This window comes from Hyaena hyaena, unplaced genomic scaffold (assembly GCF_003009895.1).
Source record: "Hyaena hyaena isolate Hyena2069 unplaced genomic scaffold, ASM300989v1 scaffold_21, whole genome shotgun sequence".
Taxonomy (NCBI): Eukaryota; Metazoa; Chordata; class Mammalia; order Carnivora; family Hyaenidae; genus Hyaena; species Hyaena hyaena.
The window spans coordinates 5678588-5695619 of NW_024080653.1; the positions used below are offsets into that span (position 1 = coordinate 5678588).

Below are 17032 nucleotides of genomic sequence, written 5' to 3' on the forward strand. Positions count from 1 at the left end.
GGGGGGACCTCAATGAGACAGGCAATCTAACCCTAAGGCAACGGATGTGGGCCCTGGGCTCTACCCTCACCACCTCGCACCACCGGGGCAGGGAGCGACTTCCTGTGAGTCTGACCACAGACACTCACGCCTGTCAAGCAGGAGATGCAATATGGGTAACAGAGTGGAGGGTCCGGCCCCCAAAGCCCCTCTGGAGGGGCCCCGTTCACTGTCGTTTTGTCCACCCCTTTGCAGTAATGGTGGCCAGGGTGGGTCCCTGGATTCACTGCAGCAGAGCGAAGGCGGCATCTCGAAGCTGGGCGTGCGTTCCAGGTCCATCCACGCCGTGCAAGCTGACGGCACGGACAGAGCCGTCTCACCTCCAGAGACTCGGGGAGACGGCAGCGCCGAGTTAGCCACTCGGGAAGCTGAGGAATCACGGTCCGGTGAAACAAAAGACCCTCCTTACTTTCCCTCTGTTCCCTCACTGTGGCGCCTGTCTCGCCTCGCTTCTCCTACTCTGGTTCTTGCTCTGCTTCTCAGCGCAGGATCGGCCGAGGCCCCGGGCCCGCTGGGAACATGCTGGAAGGTTTCTGTCAGCCCCCACCAGCCAAGCAGCAAACCAAAGTGCGCGGTGCTGTCTACTAAAATCGCTGGCCCTTTTAGATTAGCTGCTTGCTCCTGAGGGAGAAGTTTGTAAAAAGTTTCACCTGAGTCACTGCTGCCTACAGATAGATGATGAGGAAGAAGCCAGAGATAAGATCACAGGTCGAATGAAAAGCACTACTCATGTCCCCGTCCGGACCCGGAGCGGTTTAAACCCCAGAGAGTTATTTGGAAAATGGTTTTTTCGATTTCAAAACTCTCATACAAATTATCCTCCTAATTCTGGGAAGTTGCTCAATCCCACCTTGCTTAGCTCCCCTGCTTGTGCGGCCTGTCTCCGGTCTCACTGAGGCCGTGATTAAAAAAAAAAAAAAAAAAAAAAAAGGCGGCCACTCTCGTAATGATGTTACAGAAATATAAACCTCTAAACCAAGACGACACTGTTTACCCCAAATAGAGGGGTCCAAGCATCAAAGACAGGAATGCGGTAGGGTTCCCTCCCTCAGGAAACAAACAGAAGCCCTCAAGCTAGCCTGGCCACGAGCACACACGACATCCCTCCCGGCCCCGCAACAGACCACGTAATCACACTGCACGTGTGTGTGTTACCGCAAATGGGAGACAAAGAAGTAGAAAATACATAAAAAACTACGCCATGCGGCATCCGGGCGAGCAGGACCCGCAGGAATAAAGCTGCTTCCTGGGAAGAAGAGCCTCGGTGTCAGGACTCTGGCGAGAATCCGGCCACACGGGAAGGGACAGCGAGCCCTGGGTCCTCAGCCGCCTGACACACTAGCCTGTAAAATACCTGGAATAAGAGGACCGGGGTTACCCGGTTCACAGCGGCCGCAAGGGCAGCCACTGCGACCTGAGAGCTAGGGTCACCCACAGGCGCACGTGAGCCCGTGTGGACACGGCGTCTCCGCAGGCCCCGGGCCCCAGACCGCTCACGTCTGTCTCCGCGGAGGTCGGGGCGCGGCTGAAGGGCGGGCCCGAGCCTCCAGGGGCGGGGAGGCGGCTGGCCTCGGCCCGGGGCTGATTTGGGGTTTGGGGGCGGCGCAGGGGCAACAAGAATCTGCTCTTTGTAAGAATCGCTGCCCTTCAGGCTCTGCCCCCTCGCTTCACGGAAAGTGAAATGTGTGCCCCCTCCCTGGTCCTCCTCCAAAGCCCTGGCACGCGCTGGCTCCAGAAAGTGGCCTCCCTTTATTTAGAGACATCCAGGCAGCGCAGCGGAGGACACAGTGCGTGGGGGCGACACCGGCGGGTTTCCCGGCGGCGCGCGTGTGGATACGGACTGTGCCCAGACGCAGAGTCTGCGGGGGTGACGGGCGTACGTGGGGCTGGGTGGTGAGGGCGTGGCCGGGCGGTGGGCGCGATGGGGCGTGGCCTGGCGGTGGGCGGGAAGGGGCGTGGCCTGGCGGTGTGAGGGGCGGGGCGTGGGCGGGCGGTGGGCGGGCCGGGGCGTGACCGGGCGGTGTGAGGGACGGGGCGTGCCGGGCGGTGGGCGCGAGGGGGCGTGGCCTGGAGGTGGGCGGGACGGGGCGTGGCCGGGCGGTGTGGGGGGCGTGGCGTGGCCGGGCGGTGTGAGGGACGGGGCGTGCCGGGCGGTGGGCGCGAGGGGGCGTGGCCTGGAGGTGGGCGGGACGGGGCGTGGCCGGGCGGTGTGAGGGACGGGGCGTGCCGGGCGGTGCCGGGGCGTGGCCGCGTCTGGTGGCCTGAGCGCGGACTCCGCCGCGGGCCGCTCTAGGAGACCAGGTACCCGGCGTCCACGAGGATGCCCGAGCCGGTGGTGGAGGCGCTGCGGTCGCTGAGCAGGAAGAGGATGCTGTTGACCACGTCCTCCGACTCTGCGGGGATCGGCGGGGGGACGGGCGGGGTCAGAGCGGCGCGGCGCGGCCGCTCCGGCAGAGCCCCCCGCTCCCTGAAGCCCCGCTGACCTGCAAACTTCTGCAAGGGGTGCCGCTCCTTCAGTTTCCGGGCGACCTCGGGGTCCGTCAAGACTTTCTGGCCCATGGCCGTCAGCACCACGGTGGGGTTCACGGAGTTTACCCGGATCTAGGGCCAAGGGGCCAAAGGCGGTGGCCTCGCCAGGTAGATGAGCCCCCGCCCCCACAGCCTCTGTGCTCCCCCCGCTACCTAGGAACTTGCTTGCTGTGTTCAGTCAATTGTTGGCCCGCTGCCCAGAGCCTTGGGTCGTCCTCGGCCTCGCCCATGCCCTCTGCTGCCCATTACCATTGCCAGCCGCTACCCCTGCTCCTCAGCACCTACCTTGCGCCTGCAAGCCCACCTTTGCGTGATCCCCCAGGCCCCCCCCATGCCCACCTTATATGGCCCCAGCTCTGCGGCCATGACTCTGGTGAGTACGGTCATTGCGCCCTTGGTGGAGCCTGTGGAGAGAGGGCAGCACTGAGGACCCCTGAGCCCCCTCTGCACCGACACCAAGCCCCAGGGCGCAGGATCTCCTCATGGAGTGGATGGGGGTACAGGCCGGGCAGGGGGACTCACTGTAGACAGCTAGGTTGGGTAAAGAGGCATGGGCCACCATGCTGGAGACGTGGACAATGGAACCAGGCACTCCGCGGCGGATCATTCCCCGGGCCACGATCTAGAAACCAGGAGAGGGGCAGCCTGATGGCACCGCACTGCCGGCTGGACCTTGTCCCCGGGGTCCTTGCTCAGCCCGCCAGCTCACCTGGGACACCTGCACCGCTGAGCGCAGGTTCACGTTGAAGCTCCTGCGGGAGGGCACACAGTCAGATCGTCCGCGGCGGCACTGGCCCCACGGCCGCAGCAACCGCTCCGGGTCCACCTGCTGTCCTGTGCCCCACCTGTCGAAGGCCTCCTTGGTGACCTCCAGGAAGGGCTGCAGCAGCGCCACGGCAGCATTGTTCACCAGCAGGTCCACGGGGCCCACGCTGCCCAGTGCCCGCTCCGTGGCATCCCAGTCACCCAGGTCCACACACACGGGCTCTATCCCGGGACACTGTGGAGAGGCATTGGTCTGTGATCAAGGAGGCGGCCCCGCAAGGCTCATGAGGCACCCGGAGCATGTGGGCTCAGGTGTGGGCCACGGCCAGGCTGCTTGCCTCACCTCCTTGGAGAGGCTGACCAGGTCAGTGTCGGTGCGGCTCACGGCCACCACTCTGGCTCCCAGGGCGTGCAGGGCCTTCACAGTGTCCCTCCCGATCCCTGCAGGGGTGCATCGGGTGGGCAGTTGCCCCAGTACATCTGGGTCAAGGCTGAAGACTGAGGCCGCAGCAGCCTCTTCCGCTCAGGAAAGAGCAGTGAGGGGGTGCTGGCCAGAGTCAGAGGCTCAGCCGGCCAGGATCTGGCCAAGGGAGGCCCCGGAGAACGGCTTCTACCCCTGGGCCCGGGGAAGAGACCCTGCCTGGATGTCCCCGCCTGCGTAGCCTGAACCTGAGGGCCACTGTCTTGGGTTGGGGGTCTTGCATTGACTAAGTAGAGGCAGTGTCCCGTCGCAGGGCGGCCTGCTGGGTGGTGGCCATCAGTGGGGCCCCAGCCCAGGGGCCGTGGGGGGTGCGGCTGGGAGGCAGGCACTGGCAGGGAGGGCTGTGACAGCCATGGAGGGACTCACAGACCCCAGCACAGGCCCGTGAGGCTTTGGGTCTGGCCCCCTTACTCTCCACCTCGGCCCCTCCCACACCCCCACCTGCTCACACGTACCTTTCCCTGCCCCCGTCACCAGGGCCTGGAGGCCCCTGAAATTCAGCTGCATGGTGCTGACTTTGAGCCTGTGTCCAGCAGGAGAGGAGGGCAAGGAGGTTTTAAAGGCCTGGGGCGGGCCGCTGGGGGTGCTGTGGAGGAAGGGGGGCTGGGGGCGCAGGGCAGGGGCGGGGCATTGCTGCCGCCTCTACTTCCTTGTTTACCGGAATCCTTTGCCCTCCCCAGCACAACCCAGACGTGCTGGCCAGAAGCTGCACCCTGAGGTTTGGGAAAGGGAATAAAGGGGCTTCTGGGTGGCTCAGTCGGTTAAGTGTCTGACTCTTGACACGGTCTCAGGTCGGGATCTAGCAGCCCTGCAGCAGGTCACATGCTGAGCAGGGAGCCTGCATATGAGTCTCCCCCTCCCGCTGCTCCCTCCCACCACTTGCACTTTCTCTCTCTCAAAATAAATAAACATTTTAAAGAAGACAGAAAAGAAAAATAGGGGCGCCTGGGTGGCCCAGTCACTTAAGCGTCTGACCTTGGCTCAGATTGTGATCTCGCGGTTCGTGGGTTCGAGCCCCGCGTGGGGCTCTGTGCTGACAGCTCAGAGCCTGGAGCCTGTTTTGGATTCTGTGTCTCCCTCTCTTTCTGCCCCTCCCCCACTCTCTCTCTCTTCCTCTCTCTCTCTCTCCAAAATAAATAAAGATTTAAAAAGTTAACAAAAAATAAAGCAAACCAAAAACAATTAAGCGTGGAGTGGGGGCATGCTCCCTCTCGGCTGGCGGGGTGGGGTGACCCGGAGCTGGCCCTGCAAGGCGCAGACAGGCGCCCCGGACAGTAGGCGGGCCTGAGGCTGTTCTCCTGCCCTGCTGCCCCTGGCTCCACCATGGCCCTGGCCTGAGCCTCCAGAGGCTTCCTCACCGGCCCCTAGCGGCCTAGGCTCCCCGCCCCCTGGCCTGCAAGCGCAGAGCCCAGTCCTGTCCGCAGGTCTGGCCACCGTGATGGCCTCGTTCCCTCTCAGATGAGGCTCTGGGAGTGGGGGCTCTTCTCCCTCCCAGCCGTCCTGTTTCCCCCCCACCCCCACCCTGAAACTTCATCTTGGCACAAATCCGTGGGCTCTTCTGGGCACCAGAGGCCTCTCTGTGGGCTCCCCCTCTGTGCCACTGCTGCCCGTGGGTTCTGACGGCACCTCACAGGACCAACACCGCTGTCCACGGGTCCGGGGGGCGGGGCAGGGCGCGTGGCAGAGCCTCCAGGCGCTCCCGACCCCACCCCCCACCCCCCACACCCGCTCTCCCTCACTCAGACCTGCCCGTGCCCCGGGGCAGAGAGGCCCCGTCCTCCCCGGGCCTCAGTCCTACGGGCCGGTGAATCATCAGGGAGTGGGGAGTGGGGTGGAGGGAATCCTCGCCCCGGCCCGACACAGGAAGCCCACGTGAGCTGGCTCTCTTCCCGCACACTTGTTCCCAAGAGGGACTTGATGTGCCAGCTGTGGGGGTGGGACATGGAACCGGGCCCGCGTGCGAGTGAGGCCCCAGAGCGCACGCTGGCCGCATGCCTGGGAAGCACCCTTATGCCGCGCGGGGCTGGGCCCTCGTCTGCAGCCTGCGCCACGGGTCTTCCCGGCGACCCCCCGGGACAGAGCACAGCTGCTCCCACCCCGTCCGAGCCCTGGGGGCCGCTTCCACGTGGCCGGGGGGCCAGTCCCGGCCCCTGCTCCCTTTGCCTGATCTGCTCGCAGAGGTCCCTCTGGGGAGTATTCTCCCAAACACCCACAGCTAACGAACGTCTCCCTTCATCCCTCACCCCACACCCCGAGTCAGAACACCCAGCAGCACGTGCCCCGCCCCAGCAAGGCCACCACTATACTCCAGACACATTTCAGGTGCTCGGGATCATTTTTATTTTGAAACAACGTGGGACTGCAAGGAGGGTACAAACGCTTCCCCCTGAACCACTTGACGGTGGTTTGCAACACCAGCGCCCCTTCCCCCAAGCAGCTTAGTGCCTGTTTCCTTCAAACGGACATTACCCTGCACAACCATACCATGCACCACGCGCGTGCACATGCACACACGCACACACACCCCTCCCCCAGGCAAGAGACTAATGCCACATGTCCCCACCATGTGTCCTCAGCGCCCTTTCAGGCCTTAAACTTTGTCCCAGTGATGTTCCTGTTATAAAGAACGGCTTCACTGAGCTATAGTTGATATATGCTCTCAAATAACAGAAATTCAACTGAGTAGATGTTATTAGTTAGGTCACAGATTACGCGTCATCCTGTCCCCAAGCAGAGAGGAACTCCGTTGAGCTGCGGAAAAGGAAGAGTTTTTGTAGGAAGAGAGAGAACGGAGAAAAGGAAGTTAGTAGCAAAGAATGCACTGCTTTAGGCCAGTTGGCCTTCCTATGGGGAACAGAAGAGGGAACAGAAGAGGTTCGGTCAGTACACTTCCTGGTGCTGACCAGGACGTCCCGGGTGACTGGCTGAAGGGTCCCCGACGTCAGGGACTGCACTGGGGCCTGAGGTTCTCTTTTTTAGCACCACTGAGCTGCACGGATTTAACGCAGGCAGAGTGAGCAGCCGGGGCAGGGGGCCAGTCCTGCCCGTCCCTTAAGCCCTCATGACGACCAGGGTCGTAAGCAGACCCATCGGGGCTCCCTGCTTTCATGTTTGTGGTAGGACCACGTGCCGGCGCCCCTGCCCCCTCGGCTGCCAGGGTCCCAGCGGGAAGACGGCTCCTGCCCCCCCCCCATCCCCGCGCACCCTGGAACTCCCTCCTCCCGCCTGCCCGAAACTCCCCATTTCAGTTCTGTGTGGCCAGCGGGCGGCCCAGGGTCCCCGTGTCCCCGTCACTCCAGAACACTCTTCAGTCTTCCCTTGACCTTTGTGACCTTCACACTTTTGAAGACTGGAGGTCAGTTCTTTTGCAGCAAGTTCCCCAGCTGGGCCTTGCCCGGCGTCCCGTCACGCTGAGAGGCTGCATGTCGGGCAGGAGCAGCAGGGAGGGGCACCCCGTCACCGCGTGCCGCCGGCTGGCGCGAGGTTGGCCTGCGTCACCCCTGCTGCTGTCAACCCCCATCCCGGGGGGAGCCGCTGGACGTCACAGCCTGTCTTTCCACGCTAAAAGGAATGTGGCTGCCGCAGCTTTACGTGTGTCCTCTGAGTCTCGGGCAAAACGTCCCCTGTGGCCACACCAACTCAGTGCTTGCACGGCTCTGACCGCCGCCCTGGCTCTGCCAGCGGCGTGGCGATCACCATCACGTCGTCTTTGGGGACTAAGTGCCACCCGGGATCCCTGCCCCCACTGAATTCCGGAAGCCCCGCTGGACAGCCACCGTTCCCACCGAGCGTGGTCGCAGAGAAGAGGCCGGTGGGGGTTTATGTCTCAGAAGGGTGCTGAGAAGGGCATCCCCCTGGCTCTGGGGTCGGCAGAGCCGCCCCCGCAGGAAACTTCCAGTCTCTCTGCGCCCGTGGGCGCCTTCCCACACAGCGTGCCGTGAGCCCGCATTTCCAGATGGTTCTGGTGGCCACCCTTGCGCTGGGCAAGCGCGGGCGGATCCGCAGGCTGCCTCTCGTGCGGCAGGCGGTCTCTGCCCAGGGAGCCATGTGCCCATCTGCGTGGCGCAGTTTTCCGCTGCTTCCGCCCGGGCCGCACACCCTGGCATCCCCCCCACACGGAGGTCGCCCGCTCCTGTGCATGGAAATCAGCAACCCGGCGGTTGCTCTGGTGAGCCTCCCGCCTCTTCTCACGTCCCGCGTGCAGCGCACCACGGGCTCTGGCCTCTGCCCCCAGCGGACCGGAGGCTGTCTTCCCAGGGGTGTGGCCCCGAGGCAAGAGGGTGAGGGCACTCGCACCCCGGGGCGCAGGGGAGCAAAGGCCTGCGAAGGGCCCTCACACCTCCCCCGGCGCCTGATCCGTCTCCAAGAGGAAGGTCACAAACAGCGTAACCACCACCAGCCGCTGGTGCTCTGCGCAGAGGTGCGTGTGGCCAACCCCCCGGGAGGGGACAACGAGCCAGGCCACAAGAAGGGTGTGACCCAGGCCGTGGCGGGGGGGTGAGCAGCGGGCGCCCACCTGCTTGGCAAAACGTCAGGCTTCGTGTGTGTGTGTGTGTGTGTGTGTGTGTGTGTGTGTGTGTTTGGAGTGGAGAATTAACTACCCAGAGAGGCCCGCCCAGGCCTCTGCTTCTGGGGCAGGGTCACCAGGCCCCACGCAGCGTCCCGCCTGACGGGCGCGTCCCACTTCGCCAAGGGGCCTGGGCCGCGGGGGAGTCTCAGGTGGCACTTACGCTGGGGTCTCCAGGGTACGTGTGTCAGGCCTGGGCTCTGATGAGGGCCGGGGTCTAAAGGTCGCCAGCCACACAGGCAGCAGGTGGTAAAGTCACAGCGAGACCCCTGGACACCGAGGGCTCAGGTGCGCCGCCCGGGCTGGTGGTGTTTTGTGCACATTGTCCTCACACGTCAGGACTCTGACAGGAGGAGAGAGTGGGCAGCTTGCCCCCCTCCCCCACCTCTGTCTGTCCCGGTGATTTCTTGTGACCGTTTGTAATAAAACTTGGGCTGGGAGGCTCAGTCAGTTAAGTGTCCGACTTCGGCTCAAGTCAGGATCTTGAGGTTCGTGGGTTCGAGCCCCGCATTGGACTCTGTGCTGACAGCTCGGAGCCCAGAGCTGCTTCAGGTTCTGTGTCTCCCTCTCTCTCTGCCCCTCCCCCGCTCATGCTCTCTCTCTCTCTCTCTCTCTCCCCCAAAATAATAAATAAACATAAAAAACTCTAATCATAGGTACACTGCTTTCCTGACTTCTGTGGATCATTCTAGGGGATTATGGAGCTTGAGGGTAGCTGTGGGCTCCCCTGAATTTGTAGCCAGCTGGTCTGCAGCAAGGGTGGCTCTGGGCCCCCCTGAACTGGCCGCTGTGGTCTGAGACGAGGGGCCGCTCCCCGCGCTGCAGTTTGCTAAGCTCCTCTGCGGCGGGCAGACCCTTGCCGCAGCCACAAGGCCCCGAACCTCAGGGGCTTGAGGTGAGGCTCCCTCTCACCTTGGCCGGGGCTCAGCCGGGCCGGGACTCGGGCGGGGGCCCCAGGACCCGGGGGCCACACCCTCTGGAACTTGGAAGAGGCCTTGGTCACGCGCTGCCCCAGCCCTAGGAAGCTTTGGCCTGGGAGCGGCAGGCGTGCTTCTGGAGCAGCCGTGGCCACCGCCCGCACCGGTGTCCCCGTCCCGCCTACTCAGGGTGAGCCAGGCGCCGCCGAGGGCCTGGAGCCCAACTTCTCCACCACACGCGCTCACGCTGCTGCACCCAGCGCGGCCTCGCTCGGCTTCCTGGCCCTTCTCTGGGCCAGATGGCCTCTCTCACCTCGGCTCTCTCTGCAGACCCTGACACTGGCCCTTCCCGCTGCAGCACGCCCCCGCCCCCACCCTGCCGCCCCCTCACCGGGGACCTGTCCCACCCCCCCAGGAGCCTTTCCCTCGGACCAAGTTGCTATCTGCTCTTCTTAAAAGCAAACCTGGGGGCCGGGGGCGCCTGGAGGGCCTAGTCAGGGAAGCATTGACTCTTGATGGCAGCTCAGGTCATGATCTCACAGTCTGTGAGTTCAAGCCCCACATCTGGTTCTGCACTGATGGCGAGGAGCCTGCTTGGGGTTCTGTCTCTCCTTCTCTCTGCCCCTCCCCTGCTTGTGCTCTCTCTGAAAATAAATAAATTAAAAAAATAAAAAAATAAAGCAAACATGGAGCCCCCACCCCCCAGCCCCGCTACCAGCTACCGCATGGCTACCGCTCATGTCTGCTCTCGTTTGCAGGGAAACGGCGTGAGAGAGAGGCTCTTCCCGCCATCCCCTTCCCCGGGAAACCCACGTGACTGGGCCTCCCTGTGTTCGGTCCCAGTGCACCACCCCCCACCCCTGCCTCACTGACTCCCTGCTGCCCGGAGCCCAGGGGCCACCCCGGGGAGGGCAGCCGGGGCACACCCGCGCTAGTGGGAGGGGCAGGGGGGATGGCGCGGGCAGGCCGCTGGGGGCTGGGGGGTGGACCCCTTCTCCGCGCAGCAGGTGCTGTGAGATGGGGGGGCGGGGAGAGGTTTGTGGGGGGTGCGCCACGTGAGAGGCCTGGCTGCAGCTGGACAAGGTCCTTCCCAGGCCCCTGAGCTTCCTTCTCAGGCTCCATCCTTGAGGTCTGCAAGAGGGAGGGAGGTTTTATTTGATTTTGAGGAGAGCACCCTTGAGCACACCTGCCCGAAACCGGACCGCCCAGGGCCGAGCTGCAACGAGGACACTTGAGCGGGGTGGGTGGGGCGGAGCCAGAGCTGGCTGGGGCCCGGCCGGCGGGAGGGAGCTCGGAAGGGAAGGGGCTTCCCACCAAGGGCCGGCCTCTGGGCGCCCACTGGGAAAGGCTGGGCTCCAGGCTGTGCTCAGGGAGGGCAGGGAGGCCTCAGGGAGACCTGGGCACCGGAAAGGCCTGGTAAGGGGGCCCCCCTGCTGCCCGGGCTGGACAGTTTTTCCGTTGGAAGGGCTTGGCGTCACCTGGAAAATTCTGTGGCTGGGAGATGCAGATAGGCGCGGCCTCTTCACCCTTGGAATGTGGACACGGTGCCTAGAAACCAAGGCCGTCTCCCAGGCAAGGGCATTTTGGTGCCGCGGGGGATGCGGAGAGGGGCTGCCCTTGTGCTGGTCACGCGGAGCAAGTGGCTTCTTTTTGAGTGGCAGCCGCCTGCCTGGGACCCGCCTGGCACCCAGAGCCAGAGCCATGGCCCTGCCGTCACCCACGGCTCAGCCCAGAGCCTGCACGAGTTCCAGACCTTTCCTCACGCTCTGATTGCCGCCTGGTGCCCACCAGGACCCACCGGTTCGGGCTCTGCCCGTGTCCCCGGTTCCCTCGCCCCACTGGCCGTGGCCTGCGTGGCTCTTTGCTCCTTCGACCTTCTCGGCATCTGGGCCCAAGAAGCCAAGCCGGGGGGTCAGCTTCTCCGACGGTCACCCCTCTGGGTTCCCGCAGCCCAGCTATGGCCCTCACCCCCACCACATCCGCTCTGTGGCTCGTGATAGGCTGAACCCCAGCAGGACAGGGTGCGCCCCCACCGTCGTTTCTCTAGCTCTCGGCAAAGGGTGTGCCTGCGGGGCGAAGGGATGATGGCGGATGAATGAATGGCACGTTCTAAGGCAACGTGAGAGCCAGCTTGGGTGGCAAAGAGCAAAGGCCGTGAGTGTGCTGGGAGCTGGTGGCGGAGTCGTAGGGAAGAACAAACAGGCCGGGGGCGCCAGTCAGACGGTCACAGCAGAGACCCTGCCCCCCCCAGCTGGCCCACGTCCGACATCTGCACAAGTGCTGTGTTGGAGTCAACAGCACGGTTATCAGGAAAGCACTGCTGACAGTGGCCTGTCCTGCACACAGGGACCCCGAGTCTGTAAGTGGAGATTAACAAGACACAGAGCAGCCAGAGCAGTATCAGGCTGAAGGCAGCACAAGGGGGCTTCCCGGAGGAGGCAGGAGGCAGGTGCAGCTGACAGAAAGCTACAGGAGGGAGGGAGAGGGAGCCTGTTGGGGTACCTGGCCACGGCGGCCGATCCTTCCTCCCTGGTCGTGTGTGCATGCACGCACCACCACGTGCAAATGTGCGCACATGTGCTGGGGCTCACACATGGGGACACACGTGGAGGCAGACACACACAGGCACACGTGTGGGAGCAGTGTGTGTACACACGTCCGGCTGCAGGACAGAGGGCGGGGGGCCGTCCATGACGCTGGGCTGAGCTGCTGGTCAGGCACAGCCACATCCCCGTCACTGTGCTTAGCGTCCACTCTGGCGGTCCCCGTAGCCGGCCACCCAGGCGGGCCTCAGGAGGACGGGCCACAGCACGCTGGCTGCTCTGACGAGCTGTGGGCCAGGTGCCTCTGGGGACCCTGCAGACCTGCACCTGAGCACTCCGGCTCGGGCTGGAGCCTTTGCTCACACCCAGAAGTGAGGCCGGGGCTGCTCACCTCACTGGGAGGGAAGCCAAGGGCCGCCTCAATATCGTGTTTTGTTTTCTCCTGGACACCAAGGGGATTGAAGAGACCTAAGGACTCCCAGACCCGGACACCATTTGGTCTTTCTGGTTCTCAGAAGGTGTGCGTGGCAGGCGGCTGCAGGGCGACGGTCCATGTGGGGTGCCAAGCTCAAGTCTACCCCCCCACCCCCCACTCCTGCTCACGGGCCTCTGTGCTCCCAGCAGGGGGTGGGGTCCAGGCCTCAGGCCACCCAGGGGTTCAGTTTGAGGGAGGCTTTGCCTCTGGGGGTGCCTTGGGCCCAGCGCCAGGACTGTCCTCCGGCACCCCCGTGTGGAAAGGTGTTCAGGCTGGTGGGCACCACAGAGAAAGGGCTCCTGCAAGGTTTCCATCGAGGGTCTGGGAGCCGGCACCTCACGCCACCTTCCGTCAGGCCACGTGGGACGCAGCGGCCCGAGCTGGAGCGTGAGCCACGAACCACAGCCCGAGAGGCCAATCGACAGGCCCACTGGCTGTTGCCGTGCGGGCTCGCTGGTTCTTTTCTCCACGCGCCGCGGCCAGTCCTCGCCCCGTCGCTGGGGCCCAGGGCCGCCGAGAGACAGTGGCAGCCGCCTGGGCAGGGGCTGCGCTCAGCCCGGGACACCGGCCGAGTCAGCTGGGCCTGGAGGCAACAATCACAGCCCCTTCTCGGGGCTTCCACCGCTGCCTGTGCCCGCCGTCCCCCAAAAGCCCCGGACCCACTCCCACAGGTGGGGGGTCTCCCCTCTCTCAGAAGGTGACTCTTTCACAGCCTGGCACCAGGGCTTTGGAGACTAAGAGACAGGCCTTGGGTATCAGGGTTATTGAGCAGGGGTCCGTTCCCTGGAAGCACCTGGGGTCTGCGCACTGCCTGCCTTCAGATGCCGGCGGCTCCTCTGATGGGAAAAGGCCTGGGGGCCCCTGTGCCCCCCATACGACGGGCTGATAGCATAACGTATAAAGTGCAGAAGGGGAGACCTGCCCGCGGATCTCCTTTGCCAAGAGACTAAGCTCTTCCCGGGAAGGGAGTGTTCTCGCAGGCTTGGCCGAGGCACAAAGGCTCTGCCAGGGTGAGTGTAAGGCGATGCCCCTGGGAAAAGCCATGCTGGCCACTCCCGGGATTAGGACGAGGGGCGCTGGGCTGGGGAGGGGCGGGCATCGAGCTTCCTGCCTGCAGGCTGCGCCCGGCGCCTGCGCCCACGCCCTTCGGGAGCAGCCCCAGCCTGCACACGGTTTCTGGGGGTTCAGGTCACTGGGCTCTCACATCCCGCAGCCTTGCTCAGTGCGTGGAGAGGAGTCCGATGGCCCACTCGGCGCTTGGCCCAGCTTAGGTGACTTTCGGTCTTCTCAGGCCCAGCAGACGCTCCCAACAGCTAGTGTTTCCTCAGGAACAGCTACAACCCACCCCCTCGGGTCAGAGTAGAACAGATGAAAAACAGACAGATTTACAACACACTGTCCTCTCCATGAGCTGAAACGTGTGTCCAAATCACCATAGACATTTGCTTCCAGTGGCAATTGACTGATCGACTGATTGATTGATTTATAGAGCGCAATTTGGGGAGGGGCAGAGAGAGAGGGAGACACAGAATCCGAAACAGGCTCCAGGCTCTGAGCTGTCAGCACAGAGCCCGACGCGGGGCTCGAACCCAAGAACCGTGAGATCATGACCTGAGCCAAAGACAGACGCTTAACCAAATGAGCCACCCAGGTGCCCCTTGACTATTTTTTTTATACTTATAAAGTTTTTTTTTTAATATTTTTTTTTAATTTATTTCTATGAGAGAGAGAGAGAGAGAGAGAGACAGCGTGAGCAGAGGAGGGTCAGAGAGAGAGGGAGTCACAGACTGAAACAGGCTCCAGGCTCTGAGCAGGCAGTCAGCACAGAGCCCGAAGCGGGGCTCGAACCCACGAACCGCGAGATCATGACCTAAGCGAAAGTCGGACACTTAACCGACTAAGCCACCCAGGCGCCCCTATACTTATAAAGTTTTTAAACATTTCTTAAGTGTTTATTATTGAGAGAGAAAGAGACAGAGAGACAGAGCACGAGCAGGGGAGGGGCAGAGAGAGGGAGACACAGAACCCAAAGCAGCTGGAGGCTCTGAGCTGTCAGCACAGAGCCCGACGCGGGGCACAGACTCACAGACCATGAGATCGTGACCTGCGCCGAGGTGGGATGCTTAACAGATTGAGCCACCTGGGCCCCAACACTTGACTCTTTAAAATAAAAATAGGGAGCACCTGGCTGGCTCTGTCGGTGGAGACTGTGACTCTTGATCTCGGGGTGGTGAGTTTGAGCCCCACAGACGCAGATGTCACTTAAATAAATAAACATTTTTAAAAAGTAGCATTGTGCAGTGGACTATGTACGAGTAAAAAGGAAAACGGCAGCCCAGAGGAGACTGAGGGTAAAGGAAATTCTACTCTTGCAAAGTCATGGCGTTGATGAAGGGGTTGATATTGACTCTAATCCAATCTCGATGAATTCAGGCTGCAGACTGCTAACCCTCCACACTACCGGCGAAGTGCTCCTCGGATGCACGGCTGCGAACACAGCGAGGAAATAACGTCGGACTCTGATCCTACGTGGGGCCACCCAGGCCCTCAGGAGCAGCAGAAGAACAAAGCGCAGAAGGGGCACGAAGGAAACCGCAAAGCTGTGGCTTCAACCCAACCAGGCCGTGGTCACCGTGTGCGGGAGCTGACTGCCCCACAGGGGGCGGGGTCACCGCACTGAATGCCAGAGCCAGAGCGCGTGCCGGCCGCGTCCACACAAGCTCGCTCCGGCCCCAAACAGGTGGGCAGCAGAAGACACAGCATGCAAATACTAGGCACAAAAATGCACACAAAATGACACCCATTTCACACGAAGACAAACACACAATTATATCCTGAAACACAGGAATGGCCTCCAGGAGGCGGGGCTGGGGGCTGGGAGGGGGGGTGGAGGACGGGACTACAAAGGAACTAGTGTGTGAACACGAGGGGGCCTGGCGCGAACGGTGGGGGGGTATGATCAAGCGTCCCTGGCACAGCTGTGGAGAAAGAGAAAGCAATGAGGAGAGGAAGGGAGGGCAGGACAGCCGCCCTCACGGGATGGGCCCTGGTGACTCCTGGGGAGCCTCCCAATGCTGGGCATGGGGGGCTTTTGCTGCTTTCTCCGAAGGCAGAGGAGGAGGGGCAGGTTAGGGACCCGAGGCTTCAAGCTCATTACAGGAACCGCTTCGGGCCCAGGCTGCCTTGGCCTTGTGCGCTGCACCGCTGGGAAGCAGCCTCCGGAGGCTGGGGGCGGGGGGGCTGGAGGGAAGCCACCCTCGGCCACAGGGTGGGAGGCCCCATGTGTGGAGCGGGTCCAGCGTCGGCTGTGGGCAGGGACGGGGCGGGCTGGGTGTGCCCGCACTGAGCTCAGGACCGCGGGGAGCCAGGCCCTCACCGTGGTGATTCCCTACCACCCGCTTTCCAAAATGCAGTGCTTGCGGCCTCTTCTCTTAAAAGACAGGAGACCCCCGCCCGCCGCAGATCTGCAAGGCCTGGGAGCCCCCGAGCTGCCGCGCTTTCCTTCCCAGCCCCCCTTCCCTGTTTATTTCTCTGCCTCCTCTCTTCTTCCCCGTTCTACGTTGCAGACTTGGCTCCACGGTCCGTGTCGGAGAACTCGCCACCACAGACACGCCGGCAAACGCCGGCTGAAACCGGGAGTGTGCCCTCTCACAGCGACAAGTGCATCGTAGGGACGCGACCGCCCTCCGCGTGCTCGGTGTCACCAGCCGGTACCCACCAGGCCCGCAAGCTTCTCCGCACTTCCGTGTGACTTCAGGCCAGTGGCACGCGGCAGAGGACTGTGTGTCCCTCTGGCCCCGGGTGGGCGGCGAGGACTGTGTCCTCACACTCTTCCTCAGCCTCCGTTCCAGCCGGTGGAGCCGGGGCCCCGGGGGTAAGGGGTGCTGCCCCGCACGGTCCCCGTGAGATGTGAACCGACACAGGGTCAGGGCACCGTCCTTTCCGCCCCGGCGCCCAGCCCGTCCCGACTAAGCTTCGTGCTGGCTTCTTGTTCTTTTAAGTAGAAACAACGAATAATCTAATTCCAACACTAGTTGCTGAGAAGCCTTGTCCCCGTCGGACGCGCTGGCGACCGTACTGGACACGAGGACGGTCTGCGGGTGCGTCTGCGTCTGGGCTCTGCTCCACGCCCTCTGCGGCCACGCGGCCACCCTGGCTCGATTCTGTGTCTCCACGGTGGGTCTTGAAGTCAGGCCGTGTGAGCCCTTCCACTCATCCTTTTCCCAGACTGCTTTGCAGATCCCACGTGCCGAGCGTTTCCATATAAAGTTCAGATTTAGCCGATTGATGTTTTTGTACTATGCTTGTCTGATTTTGGTGCCAGAGGCATACTGGCCTCGCAAAATAAGGGAAACTGTCCCTTTCTCTATTTCAAGACTTTGTGTAACATTGACATTGTTCCTTCCTAGAATGTTCCGTAGAACTCACCAGTGAGATCACCTGACCCTGTATATTTCCTTATGGGATGTTTTTGTTAATACATTGAAATTATGTAATATATATCGGCTGTTCCAATTTTGAACACTTACTGGCTCACTTTCTTTATTGAGAAACATCTTCATTGAGACATCATTTGTAGCATGAGGTGTACGATTTGGGGGCACCTGAATGATTCAGCCGGTTGAGCGTCTGACTCTGGCTCAGGCCGTGATCTTGTGGTTTGTGGGTTCAAGCCCTGCCTCGGGCTGGCTGCTGTCAGCACCGAGCCTGCTTTGG

General features: G+C 62.5%; 1 protein-coding gene across 1 annotated transcript; it reads right to left on the minus strand.

Annotated features, from left to right (window-relative positions):
* Positions 1-2328: 2328 nt before the first annotated feature.
* Positions 2329-4321, minus strand: LOC120228267 (carbonyl reductase [NADPH] 2-like). Its single transcript, XM_039226559.1, has 8 exons — positions 4270-4321; positions 3677-3774; positions 3414-3568; positions 3278-3320; positions 3091-3190; positions 2908-2972; positions 2523-2640; positions 2329-2432 (listed from the first exon to the last, which is right to left on the minus strand). Exons 1-8 carry the CDS (start codon positions 4319-4321, stop codon positions 2329-2331), a joined length of 735 nt encoding a protein of 244 aa, XP_039082490.1.
* Positions 4322-17032: the final 12711 nt, after the last annotated feature.

Excerpts from the sequence above, each read along its gene's own strand:
- LOC120228267 (XM_039226559.1), bottom strand. The coding sequence starts at position 4,321 with ATGCAGCTGAATTTCAGGGGCCTCCAGGCCCTGGTGACGGGGGCAGGG. Across the intron at positions 3,775-4,269 it reads GGTGACGGGGGCAGGGAAAG|GGATCGGGAGGGACACTGTG; the intron begins GTACGTGTGAGC and ends GCACCCCTGCAG. Across the intron at positions 3,321-3,413 it reads ACCAAGGAGGCCTTCGACAG|GAGCTTCAACGTGAACCTGC; the intron begins GTGGGGCACAGG and ends GCCCTCCCGCAG.